The sequence below is a fragment of the Kwoniella mangroviensis genome (assembly GCF_000507465.2).
Source record: "Kwoniella mangroviensis CBS 8507 chromosome 1 map unlocalized Ctg02, whole genome shotgun sequence".
NCBI lineage: Eukaryota > Fungi > Basidiomycota > Tremellomycetes > Tremellales > Cryptococcaceae > Kwoniella > Kwoniella mangrovensis.
This window is the reverse complement of record NW_027062534.1, coordinates 3,351,247-3,373,788: the sequence shown is the minus strand read 5'-3', so window position 1 is coordinate 3,373,788 and position 22,542 is coordinate 3,351,247. Positions and strand designations below refer to the sequence as shown.

At 45.1% G+C, this 22,542-nt stretch overlaps 7 protein-coding genes and 1 non-coding gene across 8 annotated transcripts; 4 read left to right on the top strand and 4 right to left on the bottom strand.

Annotated features, from left to right (window-relative positions):
- Positions 1-436: 436 nt before the first annotated feature.
- Positions 437-3,347, bottom strand: I203_106391 (uncharacterized protein; the record flags this gene model as incomplete). Its single annotated transcript, XM_019150903.1, has 2 exons — positions 437-2,095; positions 2,148-3,347. 2 exons carry the CDS (start codon positions 3,345-3,347, stop codon positions 437-439), a joined length of 2,859 nt encoding a protein of 952 aa, XP_018999780.1.
- An 813-nt stretch (positions 3,348-4,160) lies between these two features.
- Positions 4,161-6,282, top strand: I203_106390 (uncharacterized protein; the record flags this gene model as incomplete). The annotated part of the gene is made up of 8 exons (XM_065517960.1): positions 4,161-4,226; positions 4,297-4,361; positions 4,422-4,687; positions 4,801-5,452; positions 5,512-5,556; positions 5,640-5,978; positions 6,038-6,071; positions 6,127-6,282. The coding sequence occupies 8 exons, from the start codon at positions 4,161-4,163 to the stop codon at positions 6,280-6,282; spliced, it is 1,623 nt and encodes a 540-aa protein (XP_065373264.1).
- Positions 6,283-10,215: 3,933 nt separating this feature from the next.
- Positions 10,216-10,575, bottom strand: I203_106389 (mitochondrial 54S ribosomal protein uL30m; the record flags this gene model as incomplete). Its single annotated transcript, XM_019150901.1, has 1 exon — positions 10,216-10,575. The coding sequence occupies one exon, from the start codon at positions 10,573-10,575 to the stop codon at positions 10,216-10,218; it is 360 nt and encodes a 119-aa protein (XP_018999778.1).
- Positions 10,576-11,201: 626 nt separating this feature from the next.
- Positions 11,202-11,296, bottom strand: I203_106388. The gene has a single exon. It is a non-coding gene; the product is annotated as a tRNA-Ile (tRNA).
- A 1,195-nt stretch (positions 11,297-12,491) lies between these two features.
- Positions 12,492-13,808, top strand: I203_106387 (uncharacterized protein; the record flags this gene model as incomplete). The annotated part of the gene is made up of 3 exons (XM_019150900.1): positions 12,492-12,923; positions 13,020-13,366; positions 13,487-13,808. The coding sequence occupies 3 exons, from the start codon at positions 12,492-12,494 to the stop codon at positions 13,806-13,808; spliced, it is 1,101 nt and encodes a 366-aa protein (XP_018999777.1).
- Positions 13,809-14,110: 302 nt separating this feature from the next.
- Positions 14,111-15,685, bottom strand: I203_106386 (uncharacterized protein; the record flags this gene model as incomplete). Its single annotated transcript, XM_019150899.1, has 5 exons — positions 14,111-14,461; positions 14,528-14,784; positions 14,848-15,041; positions 15,108-15,361; positions 15,437-15,685. The coding sequence occupies 5 exons, from the start codon at positions 15,683-15,685 to the stop codon at positions 14,111-14,113; spliced, it is 1,305 nt and encodes a 434-aa protein (XP_018999776.1).
- A 614-nt stretch (positions 15,686-16,299) lies between these two features.
- On the top strand, positions 16,300-18,600 carry I203_106385 (uncharacterized protein; the record flags this gene model as incomplete). The annotated part of the gene is made up of 7 exons (XM_019150898.1): positions 16,300-16,671; positions 16,756-16,811; positions 16,862-16,918; positions 17,006-17,324; positions 17,405-17,567; positions 17,641-17,653; positions 17,721-18,600. The coding sequence occupies 7 exons, from the start codon at positions 16,300-16,302 to the stop codon at positions 18,598-18,600; spliced, it is 1,860 nt and encodes a 619-aa protein (XP_018999775.1).
- A 1,103-nt stretch (positions 18,601-19,703) lies between these two features.
- Positions 19,704-21,983, top strand: I203_106384 (uncharacterized protein; the record flags this gene model as incomplete). Its single annotated transcript, XM_019150897.1, has 7 exons — positions 19,704-20,117; positions 20,215-20,270; positions 20,335-20,391; positions 20,478-20,820; positions 20,897-21,059; positions 21,124-21,136; positions 21,212-21,983. 7 exons carry the CDS (start codon positions 19,704-19,706, stop codon positions 21,981-21,983), a joined length of 1,818 nt encoding a protein of 605 aa, XP_018999774.1.
- Between the last annotated feature and the right edge of the window lie 559 nt (positions 21,984-22,542).

Here is a 22,542-nt window from a genome sequence, read left to right as displayed (position 1 = left end):
AAGGAAGGAGAGGTTCAAGTCAAACACGGAAATTTTGAAATTTCGAAACAGAAACAACTCTATTCCAAGTGGAGGGCGATCATCCCATAGTGTGACTTGGATGAAACGAATTACCCGAAGATTGAGATCCAATACTGAGTTCACCTGTAACCTAACTCTGACACCAACGCCCTAGTCAGGTGATACCAACGCAAAGAGAAAGTACGAGCTTAATGCACTCTCAATGAGTATGGATACATGTACATACAAACAATAACAATCCAAACAGGTGATATATTTCCAGTAATTCAAAACTATGCTTCTATACTGATTTACTGTATCTACCGACAAATCCGTCTTAGCATGATATATAATACTACATAGTAAACATCCCAATACTCAAGCACAACTTCCACTTCCACTACCTGGTGATTTCTCATGTATCCCTATATCTGACCTAATCATTGTCGACCCTCTTCTCCTCTGCCCCTGCGACCGCCCCTTCCACTAATCCTTTATCAACCTCCAACCCCAAGCCACTGGGCGCCTCCCCTTCTCCAGCTTGATCACTCGGTAAGTCAGGTAATCCTCCGAGAGGTATATGAGGCGAGGGCGTAGCTGCTTTGACATTAATTCTCGGTGGTGAAGAAGGAGCGACCGTTGCCCATGGGTTGTTCTCCGCAGCAGCAGGTAACGAAGGCATCGATCTCGATAATGGTCTCTCAATATCTTCTTCTGTCAAACCCGTACTGGATCGAGAAGGTACTTCCAATCCCAACGAAATACTATTTCCTAAGGATGGTGCCAGAGGTGCAGGTTCACTGACCAATGGCCTTCCTTCTGCTTCTGCATCGTCCTCGTCTTCGTGAAGATCTGCACCAGAGGCAACGTGATGGATAGATTTCCTCAACGCAGCATAATGTTTATCCAAATCTCTAGGTCTGAACATCTCCTCTTCTTCGTCTCCATCACGTTCTTCCTCTACTTTACTACTGTCCTCTTTGTCCTCTTCAGGATGTGTGTGTGTGATTTGAGGTATATCTTCAACTTTACCACCTAACACTTTGATAGTCTCTCTCAAAGCTTCTCTCTCCTCTTTGACTTCCTTCAGGGAATCTTCCAGCTCTGCCACTCTCCTTCTCTCATCCGCGACCATCTTATTCGCTTCTTCGAACAGTGCTTGAGATAAGTTCTCCAATTCAGCTTCCATCTCCACTTTGCCTTTCTTCAATTCGGCTAATTCCTTGGACATCCCATCCATCTTGGCTACTGCGGCTGAATACGCTTGTCTCAGGGTGGACAATTCTTCGTTACTGACAGTAGATGAAGTTCTGGCAGATACAGATCTCTGACTTGCCGTTGAAGGGACATTCATCACGCTCATCGATCTCGAGAGAGATGGCTGTTCGTTCAGTGATTTGCTCAAGACGGAGTGATGAGTTGCAGTTCTACTGGGTTGAGGTCGAGCACTGGCACCTGCTAATGGTACAGAATATGGTGCAGCGGGAGAAGTGGGTATCCAATTCGAGATCGAGTCGGTACTCTTTCGAGGCTGTCCATCGGGATTGGGTGTACCCGGTCTTGAAGGTTGTTGGAAAGCGTCGATCACACTTGATGCGGATGGTACGTGAACGTGACTAAGCGCACCAGTGACCTTCTTCTTACCTCCGTTCCAGAATCCCCAAGAATTACCATTCGACGTCGAACTGAGCCCACCAGGCGAGGGCGCTGATAGCCCGCCAGCACCAGCAAGTTCATTCGCCGTGATGTGTAGCGAGGTGGGCCTAGTACGCTCTTCCAAGGATACTCTGGCGGGTGTTCTAGCAGCAGAGGCAGGAGAGGCGACAGAGTTGGAAGTGGTCGTGGCTCGGATGTGATCTGCAGAAGCCCGAGAAGCAGTAGCTGAGAGTTGCGGCGTACCTGGAGTGGTCGTAGCTGGACCAGACACGTTTCTTGATGTTCCGGCTTTGGATGCGGCTGAGGTGGCTGAAGCTCGTTTCAGTTGCGCTTCAAGCATCTCAGAGTTAGCCTCTGCCATAGCAAGGTTGGATCGAGCAATCTTGAGAGAAGTGAGAAGAGTGGAATGGGATGCGAGAAGAGCTGCTTGCGATTTGGACTATGGAAATAGTCAGTTTGGTACGATGATCCTGATACTGAGCTAGACTCACCAGCTCGTTGACTCGTCCTAGGACTTCTTGCAATACCTTTTTCACCTCATCGGGATCAGCTGTTGCCACTACTTCTGCCGATTTCTGCTCGTCTGCAAGCTCCGAATAATTGGATCCAGGAGATGAGGCATCTACTGGCATTGCCTTCTCCTTAGTCGAATCTTTTGGTTCAGGCTCTTTCGGCTCCTCTGCTTTTTCCTCTACTCGCTTCTTCGATTCTCCCTCATCCTCGCTATCGGATGCTGGTCCCGTCAACTTGGTATATCCCGTCGCGACACCCTCGTCATCACTTTCATCTTCCTCTGCAGCGTCCGTTTTGTTTCCCCTGAACAGATTGAATTTCGAGGATGAAGTGGGAGAAGGTCGATCTGTCGGTGGGGGTTTAGTGAGTTTTGATGCGGCAGGTGGAGGAGGCGGGAGTAATGGGAAAGCCTTTTTTTCCTCCAGTGGTTTAGGGATGGGTGAGACGATCGTCGTTGGCTCTGTTGGCTTTACAACGGTAGATGATGATTTGGGAATAGAAATGCCAGATAGGGTTGACCATCGCTTTATATCTTCTTCCGTGATCATTTTCTCAGCAGCATCGTGATTGGCCACATCACCTTCTTTGACAGTCGCAGCGAACGTCTCGGAGGTCGCACTTGGTATTGGTGCTTCGACTGCTTTAGATGCGGCAGGTTCCGGTGTTTTGACAGGTAGAGCATCTAGTAAAGGTGGTTTGGCGGGAGGTGTACTTGCCGATGGGACTCGAGAGAGTGGAGCAGGTGTTATCCTAGGTGAAGACGTGTTGGAAGACGCTCTCATTGAAGATGCTCTTCTTACGTTACCAGGTCGATTGTTTTGATTTTGATGATTATGATCGTGTTTACCGGATAAAAGTTGAGAAGCGAGTAAACTAGGTGGTAGAGGTTTATTACAGAATGGACACATTACAGGTTCATCCCCCATCCCTGGAACTTCCATCTCGTGAGATCTCCTCCTTTCCAGCTGGACTTTCCTACTAGTCATATCTTCTTCAGTAGGTAGAAAGTCATTCGACATCTGACTGATCTTCCGTCCGATATTCTTCAGTCGAGGTGGTAGGTTAACACTGGGGAAATCGAATGGATTCTCCTTGTTTGCTGTTTCCACCGCAGGAGAATTCTGATTGGAGTAGGAGTAATAGGCCATGGTTGGCACTCCAGCCCCTGAGTGCATCATCTTGCTACGTGATCTGTTGATATGTGATGTGAGTGAGGTTTGTTTGTTGATTATGAGCAGTGAGGACGGTTTCAAGTCGATTTATAGACTGCTAAAATAGAAGAAATTGACCGGGCGTTGTCGCTTTGATCGGTTCGAAACGCAAGACGCGGGTTTGAGGTGTTATTGGGCCTTGTACGGTATGTTATACTCGATTTATCCTACTGTGCTGGAATGGCGCTGTCACCAGTATACACATGTAGATTGACGTTGGAACGGAGTTGTATATGATGATGTCAGCCGAGAGAAACGTGATGGACATGGATCTCCAAGAATGCGAGGATCCAAAATAACCAACCATTCAAGAGTTGTTGTGATGTATGACGTCGTTGCCTTGCACCTACCTGCCTGCCTTGGAGCCCAAATTCATCCTGCCACGTGTCTTTTCCGTTAAGATCAGAGCCAAATAGGCGTGCGCGAGGCAAGTCCCATGGAGATGTGGGATGGAATGGGAAGGGATCCGTCGATAACAAGTGGCTTGCGAGCCTATAAGAAAAGTTGGGAAATAGTGAGGTGAGAGCTCCACCAATGAGAGTTTAGGTCATCCATCGATAGAGCGTGAGCGTGGAGTCATTTAGTCTAGATACATAATAGGGGTTCCATCGAATCGTTGTTCCTTTTCGATACCAATCCTTTGCTTCAACCTATCATACGACAGCCACCCACTGTTCATTATCTCCTTTCTTCTGACATCGGAAAGACATTGAAACCCACCGAGAGTGAAAGTTTTACTCACACCACGTCTCCTTCGGCCGTCAGTCATAGTCGTCCAAAATGGGTTTATCAAGATCATCAAGGATCATCACCCTGCTAGTGATAGATACGGTATTCTTTTTTATCGCAAGTATTCGGTCTCATGCGTATAGGATCTGGCTACAGTAAGCTAATACCTTGCTTTGGGTGCTCGCAGGAATTGGTCACTGGTTATGCAGTCGGATCATTAGCTTTGGTAGCTGACTCATTCCATATGTTGAAGTGAGCGATCTCAACTTCATCGGAGACGGATCATCGCTGACCATGATATTTCCGTTGTAGTGACGTCCTATCGCTAGTCGTAGCATTATATACTATCAAACTTGCCACTTCCCCTTCATCATCAGCAAACTCATACGGATGGCAACGAGCGGAAATCCTCGGTGCTCTCATCAACGGTGTTTTCCTGATTGCATTGTGTGTATCCATCTTCTTGGAAGCTATAGGAAGAATCGTGTCTCCGCCTGAGATCAGTAATGCGAAGATTATCGTGATAGTTGGTAGTTTGGGTTTGTTGAGTAATGTCGTTGGATTGTTCTTGTTTCATGGTGAGTAGAGTGCTTGATCGTACACTCATCATCCTCATGCCGTACGAGAATGCCTCTCAGTGCGATAGACAACAGGTTAGATGGCTGATCTCACAAACTTCGTACTTCGTTAGAACACGGTCACTCCCATGGACATTCCCACGGAGCAATCGCCTTACCTGACGACGACGATGAGAATGCCGAGGAAGAACGCGAAGACTCTGTCTCCGAGTTATACCAACATCCCGCCGAAACCAGAGCTCAGATCATCGAGACTGCTCAGGAATTCGGTTACGGCCAGAACAATCAACTGTCAAATTCGTTGGATAGTGGATTGAACAACGTCTTGAAGTCTCCACCTACTCACCATCGTCGGGCTTTGTCAAACAGCAGGAGATCAGGCAGACACGGAAGTATCAGTAGTAGACCAGGCGAGACTAGAAAAGGCTCAGCATCGAGAATCCCCCCTTCAGCCGGTCAGAACGATACGTTACCTCCTGTAGGTGGAAGTGCGTCGACCACGTCTTCGGCTACGGTCGTTACGGAGAGTGCACCTGCCGCTCCTGCCAAATCAAAACTATCTGTTGCTCACGGCCACGATCATGACCATGATCACGAACACGATCACGATCACGGAAATGGCAACAACAAGAAACCTCTTGCAAGTAACGCCAGTGATGCTGAGAATGGACATTCCCATGATCATGGACATGGACATGGTGGTCATGGTCATTCTCACGGTTCGATGAATATGAGAGGTGTCTTCTTGCATGTCCTGGGTGATGCGTGAGTACGGCTTTATACATATCACAACAAGATTGCCCGTACTTACGGTGATTATATAGCCTCGGTAATGTCGGTGTCATCGCTGCTGGTCTGGTCATCTGGTTGTGAGTGTACCTATTCTTCCCATGTACCCTTCTTCATGCACATGCACTATATTCCTAGGCTGACTGTCGTTGCTCATTCTCAGCTGCCAAGGAAGATGGACCTTATATTTCGATCCTGGTGTATCACTCCTCATCACCTGTATCATATTCTCATCGGCCTTACCACTCTGTAAATCCGCTTCCTACATCCTCTTACAAGGTGTTCCTTCCCATGTATCCCTCGAAGCAGTCCGAAAATCAATCGTCGATGTCGAAGGGGTCGATTCAGTACATGAATTGCATATTTGGCAACTATCCGAATCGACAGTCGTAGCTTCCGTACACGTTATGATTGTCTCCGGACAAGATTATATGGACGTTGCTACTAGAATTAGACAGAGGATGCACGGGCATGGGATTCATAGTGTTACTATTCAACCTGAGTGAGTGAACAAGTTGCCAAGGTATATGGAATGATGCTGATAGGTATGAGAATGCTCAGGTTCTACGCAGATGAAGATGCTCTTTCTGCCAATGTAAGTCAAATTCAACTGCATGTTTGAATAATACTAATTGTGTTTGGTGATTCAGGGCGAAGCATGTCTTATCCGATGTCCTCCCGATCAATGCCAGGGCGATACATGTTGTCCACCCATCTCTTCGAAATTGGATGACGACTCGCCTTCTCATGAGGATGACCATGATCATGATCATGATCACGACCACAACCACAACCACGACCATTAAAGTGGATAAAAAGTTACACGAGGTCAGCATGTCTGGCTCACTCAGTTAAATATGCTAGATATCAGCTCGTGACAGAGATATCAAGCAAAATTTAGGATCTAATAGAAAAGATATTTAAGTATCATTTTGGTATACCCCTTTTTAAAAACATCTTTCGAAGGATATACCCTATCTCAGTGGAACATGTCTTAGATATACATCATGTATTGGTATGTATGAGATACTATGCGGATAATACGATCTTTAGATTGCAGGACTGTTTAACCATTGGGAAACTTGGAAGAGATTGTGGTGAAGGAGAGAGAAAAAGGGAGGCAAGAGGGGTGAAAACGGTATTGGCTGCATTTGTTGATTTGACTCGATAATGATGATAACTGTAAGATACTGATCAGATCCACAACACTCAAGAGTACCCTAATTGACTAGCAGGGAGACAATGAAAGGATGAACTCCACAACGTGATCGCATGCTCTCGACTTCTCTCATCTCCCTTCTTCGCTTCTTATCCTCTCAGAACGATGCGTCCTCAAGGTTTATATACTAAGAACAACTACCCATGACGAAATTGTCTAGATTTAGGAGAAGGGATGATGCAGAGTTTCGATTCTCGAACGAGTAAGAACCAAGGTCATCCTTTTTTGTACTCCTCGGCTAGCTTTAGAAAGGAAATGCCGAATATGACTTATAAAATGTCCTGCTCGAACGGGCTGGAAACATGTATATACTAATAGCCATTAGGATAACACTGACTCAATCATCTTGGACAATTCCAATCATATCGTGTTCCCAAGTAGTCTATCAACTGTAAGACAAACGTATTTATTGATACTCGCTTGACCATCATGGCCGAAGAACAACAACGATCGACCGCCGACACCCAATCAACCCAGGGTGAAAAGCAGGTACCAATCCGAAGAGAGACTCTTGACGTATTTAGCTCCTCTCCCGATGAGATGTAATGATTGGTCGAACGATGTACTCTGAATAAGACACGATACGATATGCGATGTTGCGAAGTCAAGCGATTGTGCGAAGTATACGAGATATACATTTCTTAAGGATTATTCTCAAGATTGGTATGGCTACTACTCTATTTATACCTGCCAGATCGACTCTTCGATCAGGCCTTTCCGACTATTCGTTTGGAAGAACTCGCTTCCCGAAGAAGCCTTCGTCGTCCCGTGTCTTATCCTCCTGAGACACGGCGACGGGATACTGAGACTGGTCTCACATATCACCCTTTTATCGGAGATTCTGTCCTAAGTTTACGGACCATGACATGAGACCAGAATGACAAGTGCGCTATCTACCGATGAGGCAGAACTCGACCGGTTCAATAGAACCAAAACCCCATCAAGCACGTAAGTTCATCGCACCCCTGCGGTGAATCATCGTACCTTATACTGTATAAGGCAGTATCCCCATGGGATATTACTGTGACTGACAGACATGTCTTTTTGATTTGGGGGGTGGGCAGTACGGGTGATGCACGCGAGTTCACATTCAACTTCAATGTTGAGTGATAAAGAGGCGAGCAATTGAGCCAGATCAGCCTGTGATGCTTCCTTTATGGGCGGTTCAAAAGGGATGAGCTCGGACTGGAGTGAGGTTACTCCTATCGGTTTTGTGGTGAGGTTTGGTAAAATTGGATATTTTGAGTAGAGTATGCATCGATGATTGAGAAATCAGACTCATTTTGCTGTTCTGCACAACAGAACACGAGAAACCGTTGACATTATGATCAATATTCCAGGATTTGCTGTATATGCAAAGCAGTGAGTGTTGGATACACCCAAGTGAGGTAACTTCCAGAAATTGGTGATCCGAATGGCAAAGCTATTTGAGCCAATGAAGACACAAGAACCTCGATGCTTTGGATTCACGGGCAGTGACATGATCCGCTAATATCGGTGTTATTGTTCACTTCGAAGAGACATGATACATGTTCCAAAGTAGCGAGCTTGCCTCTCACAGTCATAAGGAGGCCGCTAACAGAATCACGCAAACGTAACTCGTCACAGGTGTGTGAGATGCTTAAATTGACGTATTCAACATTTTCAAGGTGTCGTGGACGTAGTGGGGCTTACTCGGGAGGGTATAGTAGCCATTATGGAGGTCGTTACTATGGTGGGAGTCACTCGGAAGGCCGATTCTATAGTGGAGGAGGAAGGGTCTCTGAGAGCCCCCCCCCTGCATAATAGTAGATAGTCATCTTCCTACGGCAAGGCTTGTGAACACCGCTATGGATAATGTTAAGCTTCTATGTACCTGCCATCGTTTATGCTAAATTGAACACTTGAATGTCATTCGATTGCAGTCCATGCACAAGAGGCATCTTCTAAAGATAATAGAGGGTCAACATCTGCCCGAAGTATCTGAATGTACTGTATCCTTTCAACTCTCTTCATCATACCTTTCTTGTTAGGCATTGGCTTGACGGAGAAGCTTGAGGTATGAATATCCTTTCTGGTCAAGAATTGACCTTCCACCTTTCTCCTCTAAGCGAAGGTTGCTATCGTCACCTTCTCCGTCCTGAAGGACGACTTATATAACTGATTGAGACTTGATAAATGCGCGCTGTCCACTTCGTTGCGCAACAGGTACAATTATATTCATTCGCATATTGCTCGACACTGTATCTTCCGGGTAGACCATCACAGCAAAGGTCAGATATGAGTTCAACAGCTAGCCATATATCTAATCTATCTTCCAAGGTGTGGACTCTAGATGATTTGACTTGCAACACTTGCGGGTGAGTGTCATATGAGCTTGTAAGCAACATTGCCTCGCTATGGAGGGAGCCAGTCCTCAGCGTCCTCTCCATGATTTTCGGGACTACAGTATTATTTCAGTTTGTTGAGAGACTTGGCGCATGTCTTTGTGATCACGCCTGAACATCTTCCGATGCTCTTCCCTTGTCATTCATGAGAGTACAGGCGATCATAAAAGCGTCATGAGCTGCTCTTGGTGGTTCAGCCATGTTTCATGACATATGTCAACATCCTTTGATTGCAATGACGGGTTTGTTGTCGGAGACTGCTAATGACATCTTGCGTTAAGAGTATCATCATCTAGACTTACACCGATCAGCAACTGAAGATTGTGTCTTGAGTGGCGAGATATTGTTATTCCATCTGATTTGCCTTTCGATTACCTTCAAAACTGTTAAGTCATACGACATGTTAAAATGGTCAGTGTTTCAAACCATTCGGTATCGTCTGAAAGCCTCTCAGCAGCGTCCTCCTGGAATCAACAACTCCACACAAGCAGATCTTCCAGTATTGCTTCCTCCTCTTCACGAACGAATGGGGGAGATGGAACCGTGTATTCTGATACTATCACTTCAGCTGGTGCACCCCTTTTCGACCCCCTTAGGTACAAGGGCCAAAGATGTTCCGCTCGCCAACTCTCTTATTTCGAAGTCCACTCACTGCATGTCGGAAGTCACAGCATCTCCTACGCCTAGATACGAAAAGCCAAATCCTTTCGATTCAGCTCACCAAAGGAGAGATACCAAGCAGGGCAGTATGTCTATATCGGGTGATGGAGCTTCAACTCCAACTAGTTGGGGGGAAGTCCTTCAGTCACTCTCGTTGAGTTCAGTTGTTGGTCAGCCCAATGCAAGAGAGATGGAGATCGCAAAGTGAGTTGAAGATCGGTTTCGGAGGGTTTATGACTGATATCGAGTAGACACTGCTTTTTTCAGACGATGAACGCAGTAGAGACTACGCCGATGAGTGGTCAATTGCAAAGGAAGGATTCAGAAGTGGGCAGTCGGACGGGCTGATCAGTGAATTTTGAATGATGTAGAATGATGAAATGATATGCATATGGTGTAGCCCTAGATAGCTTGATTATTCGACGAACCATCGCCTGGGGAGACTATTAGTCAAGCAACTCTTCCAAGTTGATAGTGTTAAGCACCGACTCACATCATATCTGACTCTCCGTTACGCCCTTGCCACCCCCATAGACCCTTCCACTAGGTTCTAATCCACTACCTTCTGACCTCCTCCTCTTCCTCAAAACCTCTCCTTCAGCCTTCGTAACATTCGCAACATGTACTAGCTCCTTCACTTTCAATATTCTACCCGCTGTCGTCTCGCCGAAAGGATGTAGAGCGGATTCACGTAGTCTGTACAGTCCCAATGCTTCTAATGTCTTCCGAGATGAGGCTGGTAAGCCTATAGGTGATCGTATAAGCGTTATGAGGTGATGTGTAGGCTGGGAGGAGGAAGCGGTAGAAGAAGAAGCAGGGTTGGCTATCTGATTGAGCACACGGGAGCGGAACATGGTGATCAGACAGATTTCGGTGTGATGTCCTGGTTGTAGCTACCACTATAGATTTTTGTCTAACGGTGTGCTGAATTATGCTATATAAATGTGATACCGAAGGTCAAATGAGAGTGAGATCTTTCAACGTTATGGCGTTATGTATCGAAATTTCAGACGTTGAGTTGGTAGATGAGAAGCGGGATCAAAACGATCAAGCCCAAGACCATGTGGCAGTCAGGTTTGTGCATGAACGGAACGCAAAAAGAGGTTGATAGTTTACGATTTCGCAAGGTGATCGTTAGTCAAGAGGACACAAAGCTACTGGTCACAATTGGTATAATCTCAAAAAGCATGAAGGACCTTCACAGCTCGAACATCCTCAATACTCTGATTGATATATTGGAAGTTACATCCCAACATACAGAACAGCTTCCCTACATACGCAGCGCGAAAAAAAAGGGTATAGCAGTGTGATACGATGAATGTGGCGGCCTTCGCCGACAGGTGATGCCGCGCGACATGTTTTGGCAGAAAGTGGCGCTTCGGACTCAAGCTTGGGCGACGCTGCTGGGTGGTTTTCGAGCAAGACCGCCCTTCCAGTAAGTTACGATGGAAGTTGTTGAGAATAAGGAACTCAAAAAAGCTTCCCCTTGACAGGATTGAACTGCCGACATTCGTGATCAAAACCTAAAGGTATCCTCATAAGCACGAAACTCTAAAACCACTGAGCTAAAGGGGATGACAACTACGCCAGGTTTTGGAGGAATATTATTGTGCTGAACGTCTGGCGGGAAAAGATGAGAAGGTCAAGGAATTTCCATATAACATCGTGCCCCCTTGAAAAGCTTCAGCTGGTGTTGGAGGTGTTTTTGATTCTGTGGTATGAATCCCATCAGTCCATTTCGTAGCTCTGGTCTGGAGGGGGGAGGGGGAATGACTGTATCAGGTGTGAGAGGAGGCGCAGTACCTCCCGGAATGAGCCTAGGCGAAAAGATAGCAGCCTCAGGATTGAGAGTAGAGAATTTAGAGCTGATTGGATCCACGATTGCGGTACGCACCAAGGTTTCGGATGATTAGATAACTCCAGGAGAAGTGATTCTGAGAGTGTGATCGGTAGGTTTGGGATGGATATTTAATGCCCTACAGGTATCAGTATGGGAGAAACAGGGTCGAGTCGGTCCTACTGCATGTTTGTTCTAGCTACGCAATAAAACAGATCTTGGAGATAAAGGTAGAAAAGATACTGAGAGGGTCTGCAGAAGTTGTCGAACTCCTCACGAAGTAAGTTCAACCTATATATCTCTTTCCAGCATGACGAAAAGCAGGATCTACCGTTTTGTTGTGAAAATTTGTTTATACGGTTGACAGGATTGACGATCTGATTGTTTGCTTGGACCAGAAGTCACAGTCAAAAACAGTAGTTGGATCGTTTCGGGCTGATATGGGACATAAAGTATTCTGCTTGTCCAATGAAAGACTTTTTAATAACACTATCATCTAACAGTGCCATCAAAATCTCGGAACGAGAATTACCTTTGTGTGAAACCAGGGTCATTCAACGTTTGACGCGAACAATATGAATACTTGCTTGTGTGAAGTGTTCGGATGCCTGTCGGATACTATAATCTGCATTGTTCGATCGTACAAGTCAGGAGGACGAGTATTGCTCTGCCAACATATAAGTCATCCTTCCAAATGCCTGATGACCATCATCATTCAGTATTGACATTGCTCCAAGCATTGACTCGAGTGCCACGAATTGTACGTTGTGTGCCTGGATCATAAGTCTATGATGACTCGGAATCCCACCCCACGTGGATGTTCGACTCGTAGATAACACTTTTTCGGTTCTCCTTTCTGTCTTCCATCTCATTAGATTGTCATAATTGCATTTGATATCCCCAGCCATTGTCTAATCTGCATACCGTACAAACATGTCTTCCCTTGCTCGACCAGCTGCTCATGCAGCTCGACGAGCTCCCCGACGATCCCAACCCGATAACACTATTTTCCGAAATTCGACTCCTCCACCCCATCTTCTCACTCTCGCTGACCTCTCCCCAGCTCAGATCAAGACGCTTATCCAAAATGCCTTAGCTATGAAATATGTCAGCAAGCATCGATCTCCAAGGGCCCTCATAACGACTCTGGACAAGAGGACAATCGCTATGATCTTCAGTAAACGATCAACCAGAACTCGAGTCGCTTCTGAAACTTCGGTTCAAGCATTGGGTGGACACCCGATGTTCCTAGGTAAAGATGATATTCAATTAGGTGTGAATGAGACACTGGAGGATACTGCTAGGGTCGTAGGTAGTATGGTGGATGGGATTATGGCGCGAGTTGGTGGACATCATGAGGTTGAGGTGGGTCTTCTACAATTTACTTTTCTTATCAACAGATCATTTCGAGTCGTGTTGCGTTGTGGATTAACTGATACACATAATTATTCGCTTGTATAGACACTTGCCAAATACTCACCTGTCCCAATAATCAACGCTCTCTCAGACCTGTATCACCCCACTCAGATCCTCGCTGACATCATGGCCTTGCACGAACATTACGCACCTACACCTAATCCACCTGAACAACCAGCCGAGGGTGAGGGAACTCATACCTCCGTCTTGAAATATTTCCAATCGACCGTCGACCCACTCAAGACTCTCAAAGGAAAGAAAGTAGCTTGGGTAGGAGATAGTAACAACATCTCGAACGAGTTGTTGGTCACTCTCCCTAGATTAGGTATGGAATTCAGTTTGGCTGCGCCAAAGGGATATGATAAGGTTGATGAGAGAGTTTGGGCCAGAGTGTGAGTGGGAGCTTTTCCTCTCTTCATCAATTTCAAGATCGCTATGCTTCTCGATATCCATCTCTTTCACCCATCTATATAATACCTGCGTCAACACTGACGGACATCCCCTATACACAGTACCGAAGCAGGTACTCAACCCCTTGTGAAACTCACCAACACCCCTTCCGAAGCTCTCGTAAACGCCGACGTGGTAGTGACCGACACCTGGATCTCGATGGGTCAAGAACAAGAGAAGGTCGAACGTCTAAAAGCGTTCGAGGGATATCAAATCACAAATAAGATGGTCAACGATGCTGGTGCGAAAGAAGACTGGAGGTTCTTGCATTGTCTACCAAGGAAACAGGAAGAAGTGGATGATGAAGTGTTTTATGGACCTAGGAGTTTGGTTTTTCCAGAGGCTGAGAATAGGAAATGGACAATCATGGCTTGTTTCGAGTGAGTGAACTGGGTGCTGGTGAATTTGGTCGAGCTGGGCTGAAAGGATCAATCTCATCTTAGCATGCTTTACGGTCAATGGAGATTACCTTAGAAGTAATCGACTGAGTTGGAGTACAGGTCACATACATGAATTATAGGAATGAATGGAGAACAGGTACAATTATTTCTGATGATGATATGGTATGTCCATGATATGAAATGAACTACAATATATCTATGTCAAAGAACGATTATATACGATACAAAGCACCAATTAAGAGGTACAAATGATGTAAGCAGAATGATGAACTAGCAGACTTCCAGTCACAAGGTAAGAAGGTAACCTCTCTCAACGGAATGCCGATGATCATGATTATCTTCTAACCACTTGTCGATTCGTTTCTTCATATCGATCTCTTCAGGCGATTTGGTTGGAGTGCGGAAGGCTGGTCCTGATGAATTGAAATAATGCTGAAGAGCGGTGGAAGCTGAGGATCTATTTCGGGCAAGTCCTAGTAAGAGTTTCTCGGATAACCTCCCGCTCGAGCACCATAACCAATTTTCAATTATCGACTTCCGGATATCCCTTTCATCCTTGATGTTGAGTAAGATATTGACGAACTGTAAGTACTTGGAAGGAATGGACATGGGAGAAGCGAAGATCGGAACGACGAGCTGTGAGTGGAAGATACATGATTTGTTACTTTATGACAGTTGATCGATATATCACATCACACTCACCACCTTCCCGCCGTTCAAGAAGCCCATGACCACCTCTACCCAATCTGCTAGAACCCTTATCCCAAAGACATATCTCGTCTCTCTGACATGAAGCTCGCAATCCACTGGGATGGTGTGCATAGCTTGTGAGTACAGCCCATGGTATAGCTTCAAAGCGAGTAAGATGGAAGTATCGTTCTCCAATCGAGTTTTGTTGAAATTAGATGTTCCGGTGTTGAGGTGTACCAATACATATGGGAACCATGATCCGAACCGATCTACATATAACCCAAACATATCAGCTCCTTCCTACTCCCTACTGGACTCTGAGATACACTCACTGTCATTTGCGTTTACGAGTATATCCCTTGACAAAGCGTATACGGACGGGCTAAGCTCGACAGATTCACTATATTGATTTTTACTTATACGGAGCGAATCAGGTGCGAAACCAATTTGCAAGTCGGTTTCACTTAGAGCCAGAGGCCAGAGATCCAATTTATCCACGATCCGAAGACTCGTTTTGGCATCTGAGCTGGATATTGGAGAATACACTATGAGTTGGAGCTGAATCAAAATGAAATACACCTCGCGAACTTACCTGATATCAAACGACTTGGTTTCCTCATCCTCATCAAAGACAAGATGGATCAATTCTACGTAATTTCCACGAAGTTGGTCCTGATCTCGGAGATGCGTTGTCGACTCAGTGAGCAGATAGAACATCCGGTGAAGTCTCTGAGATATTGATGATATCTCTATTTCGTCATCTTGGTAATAAAGTCGGAACCAGGTAGGAATATATTGTCCGATGAAAGCGAGTTCAGCCAGGAAAGCTGAAGTCTTTTCAAACGACTAATGAGGATGAAGAGTCATATTGTCAATGTCTATGAATTTCAAAGTCATCGCGTTGGGGTGATGCACACCTACGATCTGAAACGTCCCTGCTAACGTCAGCTCTCTGCCCGTCCCTTCCAGGATTCTGCCTATTTGCCAAGCGATATCTTTTGGTACCTGAGCTCGAGCTATCTCCCACACTCCCCTACCCATGAGTATATACCTGTAGAGGTTTCGGTTTGCTTGTTTCATTAGATCGAAAGAGCGGATCATCTCTCTGGTGGTTTCTAGTCGTTTCCCATCGGAACTGCATATCCATTCTTGAGTATACCATTGCGACATGTTCGGTTCCGTGGTCAAGTAATACTTGTTTCATGCGGAATTGAGGGAAGTTGGACCAACGAGACAGTACCAAGGAAGTGCACAGGTTCCGAGGAGGGACGAAGGGGTATAGTGCATGGTTAGAAAGAGCAGAAGGAGGAACCACGATAGAAAAGTTGATGTGAGTGGCGAAGTACAGTTATGGACACCTACTGTATGTATCGTACTGGGACTGCGCGAAAGCAGTCGCGAGTTGAGTCATCGATGATATGATGATATCGTGATAACCATAGTCTATCTATTGGACATGACACTTGATCCAAGGTACAACAGTATAGACCAAGTCAGCATTTTTTCACTCATACTGTGAATGTCCTTAATGCTGATCCGCACCCCCCACTTTGTACCTTTGACGCACATGCACTGACATTGACGTTGAAGATCAACATGCATCAAAGGAAGGGGATTTCCCTGAACACAAGCAGTGACGATGATGTTCATGTCCAACACGCTCACACAATGTGTCTTCCTTCCTTCAACTTTGCTTGCAAGGCATATCATGGCAGTATCTTCATGTATATCCTCTTCCAGTTTCGACTTGTATCGTTACCTGCGATTCATTCCTATATCTCAACATGCCATTCAGAGCTCGGAAGAGCAGTCGCACAGCAAACCCAGCTTCTAGGCCACCATCACCACCACCACCATCATCACCACCACTTAGGTCACTTTCACCCGAACAAGACGACGAGGAGGAAGACCAAGAATCAGCACGATTAGATGACTTATTCTCGCCAGATTCGCCCACCCTCACACCCACTGACAGCGGAATTCTGCTCAAAAAGAACGATAAAGACACTTTGAGCGTTTTACATCAGTTGTGCGCTTTCGAACATGTCTTGATGGAGTTCTTCGCAGGGTTGGATGGGCTGAAGATTGCACCTGTAAGGGGATCGAAGATATTCAAGTTCGATAGGACAGAAATGTTTGATAATTCTGATACAGGGGTGAGTTCAAATTGTACTCAGTCTTCAATATATCAGGATGAAGAGGCTGCTTTGAATTGACTCAACACTGTGGTCATGTGGTAGAGACAAGCGAGAAGAAATGATGAGATTGGTGGCTTGGAACGGATCATCGAGAGGATGTGGGTAATCCTAAAACATGCTGGAATTCGGCTGACAGAATGATCGTCAGAGCACATTCCCAAAAAGTTGCCAAGGATAATATCATACCTGAAGATTACCTTGACCGGTGAATGTCGTGGACCCTAAGTTTGCCTTTTTTATGACTGTTCGAGATACTGTACACTATACTGATTTGAACTGTGCTTATTTACAGCATTAGAGATAACTTCATCGCAGCCTTGCGAAACCCTTTCCTCCATCTTCGCGAATCGAAAGAAGTTCCAGGGCAAGTTGGACTATTTGTCAAGCCTGCAGAAGCACCATCCCGTATCGATGTCCTGACGAGGAAAGGGAAAACACCCAATATGGATGGAATTCGATTCGAACTGTTTGCCTTTCCTCGGAAAATCAAAAAGCCTGAAGAGCATGGCTTTCTAGATGATCTTACTTTTGATTATAAGCATAAGAAACCCGGAGAGAAGGAAGGGAAGAATTGTGTTTTGATGGGTTTAGGTATGGCGAGGGTGATCAATGTAAGTCTCGCCGTTCATCTGACTAAAGGTAATATCAGCCCCGAGCACTGACATATGTGTCGGTCGGTCAAATTGAGTAGCATCACTGCCAGAATAAATCGATCGAATGGCTGTTCGAAGCCAATGCATTGAAGTTCGAAAGCGATTATAAGATTGGTAGAATGAGTTCGAAATTGGTGAAACTTCCAAGGAGAATGTTGAAGCCTGGGATGGAGATTTTTGGATATTATGGTGATGAGTTTGGTGAGTACTGGTGATTATAGCCTTCCTCAGTAGATGCGTTATTGATGACATGATGCATTATCTGATGGAATAGCTCGACTAGATTGGTAAGCATAATTTACGACGGAACTCTGTCCTCTAACTTTGCTGACTTGCGATTTCCTCCTTGAACAGTACATGCAGCAGCACATCGCTTCACGCATCCACAAAAGAAAATCATGTTGCTCCCGCTGGCCCGTCAACCCATCATTATCGTGCTGATACACCAATGGAATACCCAACCTCAAGGGCCGACTCAATGGATCTAAATACTATCCATTTTGAAGGATCCTCCCGACTCTCACCTGCCCGCGATTGTCGAACGCCAAGCTATTCAGATTGGGACAGAGATCACACTTTATCTGAAGGTAGAAAAAGATCTCTGAGACGGCAAAAGAAGAAGAGAGAGAATGGGACTACACAAGGAGAGGAAGATGACAATGAAGTCGAATATCTTACCACTATATCACCTGGAGAAAGCTCTACTACCAGACAGACAAGATCATCTACGCAAAAGCAGAAGAAGAAGAGACTTCAGAGAGTCGATAGTGATACGGAAGAAGATGATGTGCCTGGTACTAGGGGTAGAACGGGTGCTCAACGACTGGAAGAGGATGATGTGTTTGCCAGCGATGATGATGAAACTATAGAAATTCTCGATGGTGAAGCCACAACGAACCCAACGAAAATGGAGATATTAGATCAACTTACTCGGCTGGATACAAAATTGAACAAACACATGCACCGACTGAAGACTCATGAGGATAGTTTGGTCGCCATCGTATCGGAATTGGTGGATCTCAGAGAAAAGATCGGCGAGGATCGTAAGACAATGGAAAGATGTAGAGTCAAGCAGAGAATGTTGGTAGATCAGTTGAGGCGCAAAGACAAAGGCAAGGGGAAGCAAACTCTTCGGGATCGAAATGTTTTGGAGATACCTGTTGTGAATCTGGAAGATATGGCGATTGATGAGGAGGGAGATGGATGTAGAAATAAGGGTAGTTCTTCAATATGAAGCTCTGTGGGTTTTACTGTAATGGCACGCCTTCCTGGACTTGGCTGATGGCGCATATCTACTTCAAAGCAGTGAAATGATCATTCTTATAATACAAACACGTACGCTAAAGTGTACAACGAGCTGTACCTGTACTGTAAGTTCAGACATACGACTAATTGAAGAGTAAACGTTTGAAGTGACATTGCCACTATCTAGTACGTGTAAGTTTATACCCTTGTATTTATTAGATGTACAAGATACCTAAGACTCATCGAAGTCTAGTGAAACATACCGAACATTGTTGTTATAGGTTGAACTTTGTGTAATGATGGTTTGTCCTAGTGCACGTACACGGTATTGGGACAAGTCATTCAGATTGTCAATGGCGATACCATCACCGTGGTATTCTGGATTTACTGTCTAGAACATTCGTTGGTATGCCTCTATGATACAGTACGCTAAACAATTGCGGTCTGAACTGCGATCTTATGTTTTAATATTCTCCAATTTTCAATGTTGACATCAGAGGCATTATCTCACAGGTACATCAATACCTATTACATATTGCAAGCCGGAAGACTTTATTCCATGGCACTCTACTCTACTACTCATCTTACATCAGGTCATATCGGTCTACAAATCATGTAGAACTATTCATCAGTAAATTACCGAGAGCTACAGTTTTTTCTAGATAATGATTGCAGTAACATCCTAAACCACGATCCGACTGATTGTACAGTACTGACATACGGTGCTCTGAAGTGGATTTCACGAAGCTGTATAATGATCCTCAGGCTATGACAAATTTTAGTAAAAAGCACATTCTTTCTGGTGTTCATTCAGGAAGGTGCATATATCATCATGCATGAAAACTTGACTGATATATATAATGCATAAGATGCACGGTCCGCTTCATCCGTCACATCGACTATTGCTGAACGTCACAGGTGGTCCGTGCGTAGTCATCTAATTCATTGAGAGATACCTGATACTACAGTATCTGGTATAAGTGCTGCACACTGTCACGTACTTCTTATCTTTTATTCGTTTTGTCTCCTCTTCTTTCTCTTCTATTCTGTTCTACAATCTCAACAGCAATATTTTCAAACATCTCCGCTCACATGTCAAAAGCAAAATTGACAGCCGAACCCAAGCCAAATCACACAGAATCTCCATCACCTTTCCACTCTCTGTCTTCAGGAGTCGACAGCCTTCCCCTCTCTTCTGGAATTGACAGTCTTCCAGAAACCTTACCTTCAGACAGCCCTCCAAACGCATCACAAGAATTCGCCACCTTCGCTGAATCACTGTCTATCTCTAAGACATCGGGAAGAGCTCAGAACAGAGTCGAGAGTGGAGATGTCGAGCTCTCGACTGAATTGGCGTTGGCGCACCAAGTTTGCGCTTTCGAACAACTTTTTCACGAAGCGTTGGCGGCTTTCCACGGAACGAAGCAACCTGCGATGAGATCTAGTCTTCGGGAGAAGATCGACAGAAGCTCGGTGAAGGGAGTGAAGAGGGAGCTTAAAGGGGTCGTAAGTCTCGTTGAGTCTGTCTGTCCAAATCACCATCTTAAACATTGTACATCGGCGTCTTACTAACTGGATTCATTTGGGTCTGATGGTGAGATAGAAAGGTACAGAGAAGGAGGATGATATCCACTATCTGATAGGATTGCTTGAAAAGATGTGAGCTCACCGTCTGCTGTAATTTGCATGATTGCTAGCTATCGCTGACTCTGTTTAATGGTAGCACCGATTCCCAGAGAAATGCTAAAGACAACATCATCAACGAGAGACTGTTAACATTGTAAGTACAGAACTACGGCTTAGCGTAGGAAACGGCTTTGTTGACTCTGACCTATTTTCATTCACGGCTAAAATGATTCGATCTAGAATTCAGGACAATTTCATCAACGCTCTCCTCAATCGACAAGTTGAACTTCGTACTTGTCGAAACCTCTCTGATAATCAAGTCGGACTTTTCAGAAGAAACACGTCCACTGTTGAACGAACAACCAAGAAGAGATCCAGAAGTGGTAAGGACCGAAGTGAATCAGGATTTGGCAAGATGGACATGACAGGTATTGAGTATATAATCTTAACTCTTCCTACCTCCAAAATACGAGATATCGATGACGCGGAGAAGCATCGCTTTCATCCGGGGCTGTGTTTCGAACGACTCCGGGATGGGAAAGTAACAGTGATGATGAACTTAGGTTTCGGTCGATCAGTCAATGTGAGTCTAGTCTACTTGAACTCTGACTTTAATACACTGCGGAGGAAGCTGACGTGTCATTGCTCTGATACCCTAGCACGCTTGCATTTGCAACGTTGATTGGGAGATGCCGGATGATGAGCTATACAAGCTCATCGATGCAGCTGATGGTGGCGTAGCCACGCAGGAGTTCGAGTTCGTGCAAACTTCATCGATCAGACCAGGAGAAGAGCTCTTGGCTTATTATAGTGAATTCTTCGGTAAGTTTCCCTCTTTGTCGCTGGCCTCATGTATTCAGTCACAGCTGACGGCTGATGTGTATAGCTAAGAACTTCTGGTAGGTCTGTCTCTGATGTACTTGCTTATTATAATTAGGTATCTGACCCGAGCTGTTCAATTCAAACAATGATAGTACCTGCCGATGGGGAGATAAGGAAGATCATAATTATTCTAGTAGTTCATCTGAACATGATTCCTCGCCAGATTACACCGATAAGAAAAGTAACAAGAAGAAACGATATACGAAAAAGAAATCAGCGCCATTGTCTAATATGAAGACAGAACCGTCCGACCTCACTGAGAGACCGCTCAAGCGAAATAGTAAGGAGAATATGCCAATGCCAGAAGATGCCGACAGGACGGTTCATGAAGATGGATCGACACTCAAGGCTTCCGCTGAAAATGATTACTTGGAAAATGATAGAGGTGAAGCTTTACCTTGCACTCCAGAGGTCAACGCCTATCCCAACGAGGATTCATATCCAACTTTCCTCCCTTACCAGCCCAAGAATCTTCAGTCTTCGCACGCTCTACAGACCGGATTACCTGAAGGGGAGCCCAAGGACACGGCACACTTTCATACTTCTCCTCAGCACCTTTCTGACAGTCCAACATCCCTGACTTGGGGATTTACCGATGCCGATCCAGAAGAACGTATCATAGGGCTTAGCGCAGCCACCTCAAATTTGGCTGGAGACATTCAAGACAAAAGATATGATGAGCTAGATAGGGCCACTATGGACCTAAATTCCTTCCCATGGACACCGGTATCCACTTCTAGATCAAAGACTCCAAATCCCGTCACAGCCTATCAAAACACTATGATCCCAGCTCCTCTTGCGCAAAAAGCGACCAAGAGCGGTCGAAGTGGCGGAAGCCGAAAAGATCGTGCTCGTGGAATCTGACTCAACAAATACACGTAAAAGTAAGCTTTGTGAAGGATTCTGGGTTTTTAGTATCACTTTGGACAATCTGAGCTGATATGTTAGGTCAAACACCGCTGAAAAGTGGTGTTGACAGATGAACTTGGAAGTTATGAAAGATAGAAAGTGATAACATGTGATTTTATCCCGATCTAATGAGTTGACATGGAATGTAGTCTAGTATCAACATCAGAAGTCTTGCGAGTCATCTGTATTTATATCTGTGTGTGTGTTGTATATCCAGCTATTCTATCATATGTGAGAGTATCAAATTTAATCATTGCAGCATGCAAATGATGATATCGACAATGGATTACCTAGAGGTCGCGAAACTGCTGACGAAAACAGTTCGAATTGGTCACACTCCAGGATTGCAGGGTCCGCATTTATTACAAGCCCATTGCATGAATTGGTCGGATCATGTATGCTTCTTGAAGGATGGCATGCACTACTGAGCTGTTCACATGGGTTTCAAGGGAGCTTGTCAAGTATAGTAGAGAAGATGACCGGTCTGTGTACCAAGTTATGTTGAGTTCGAAAA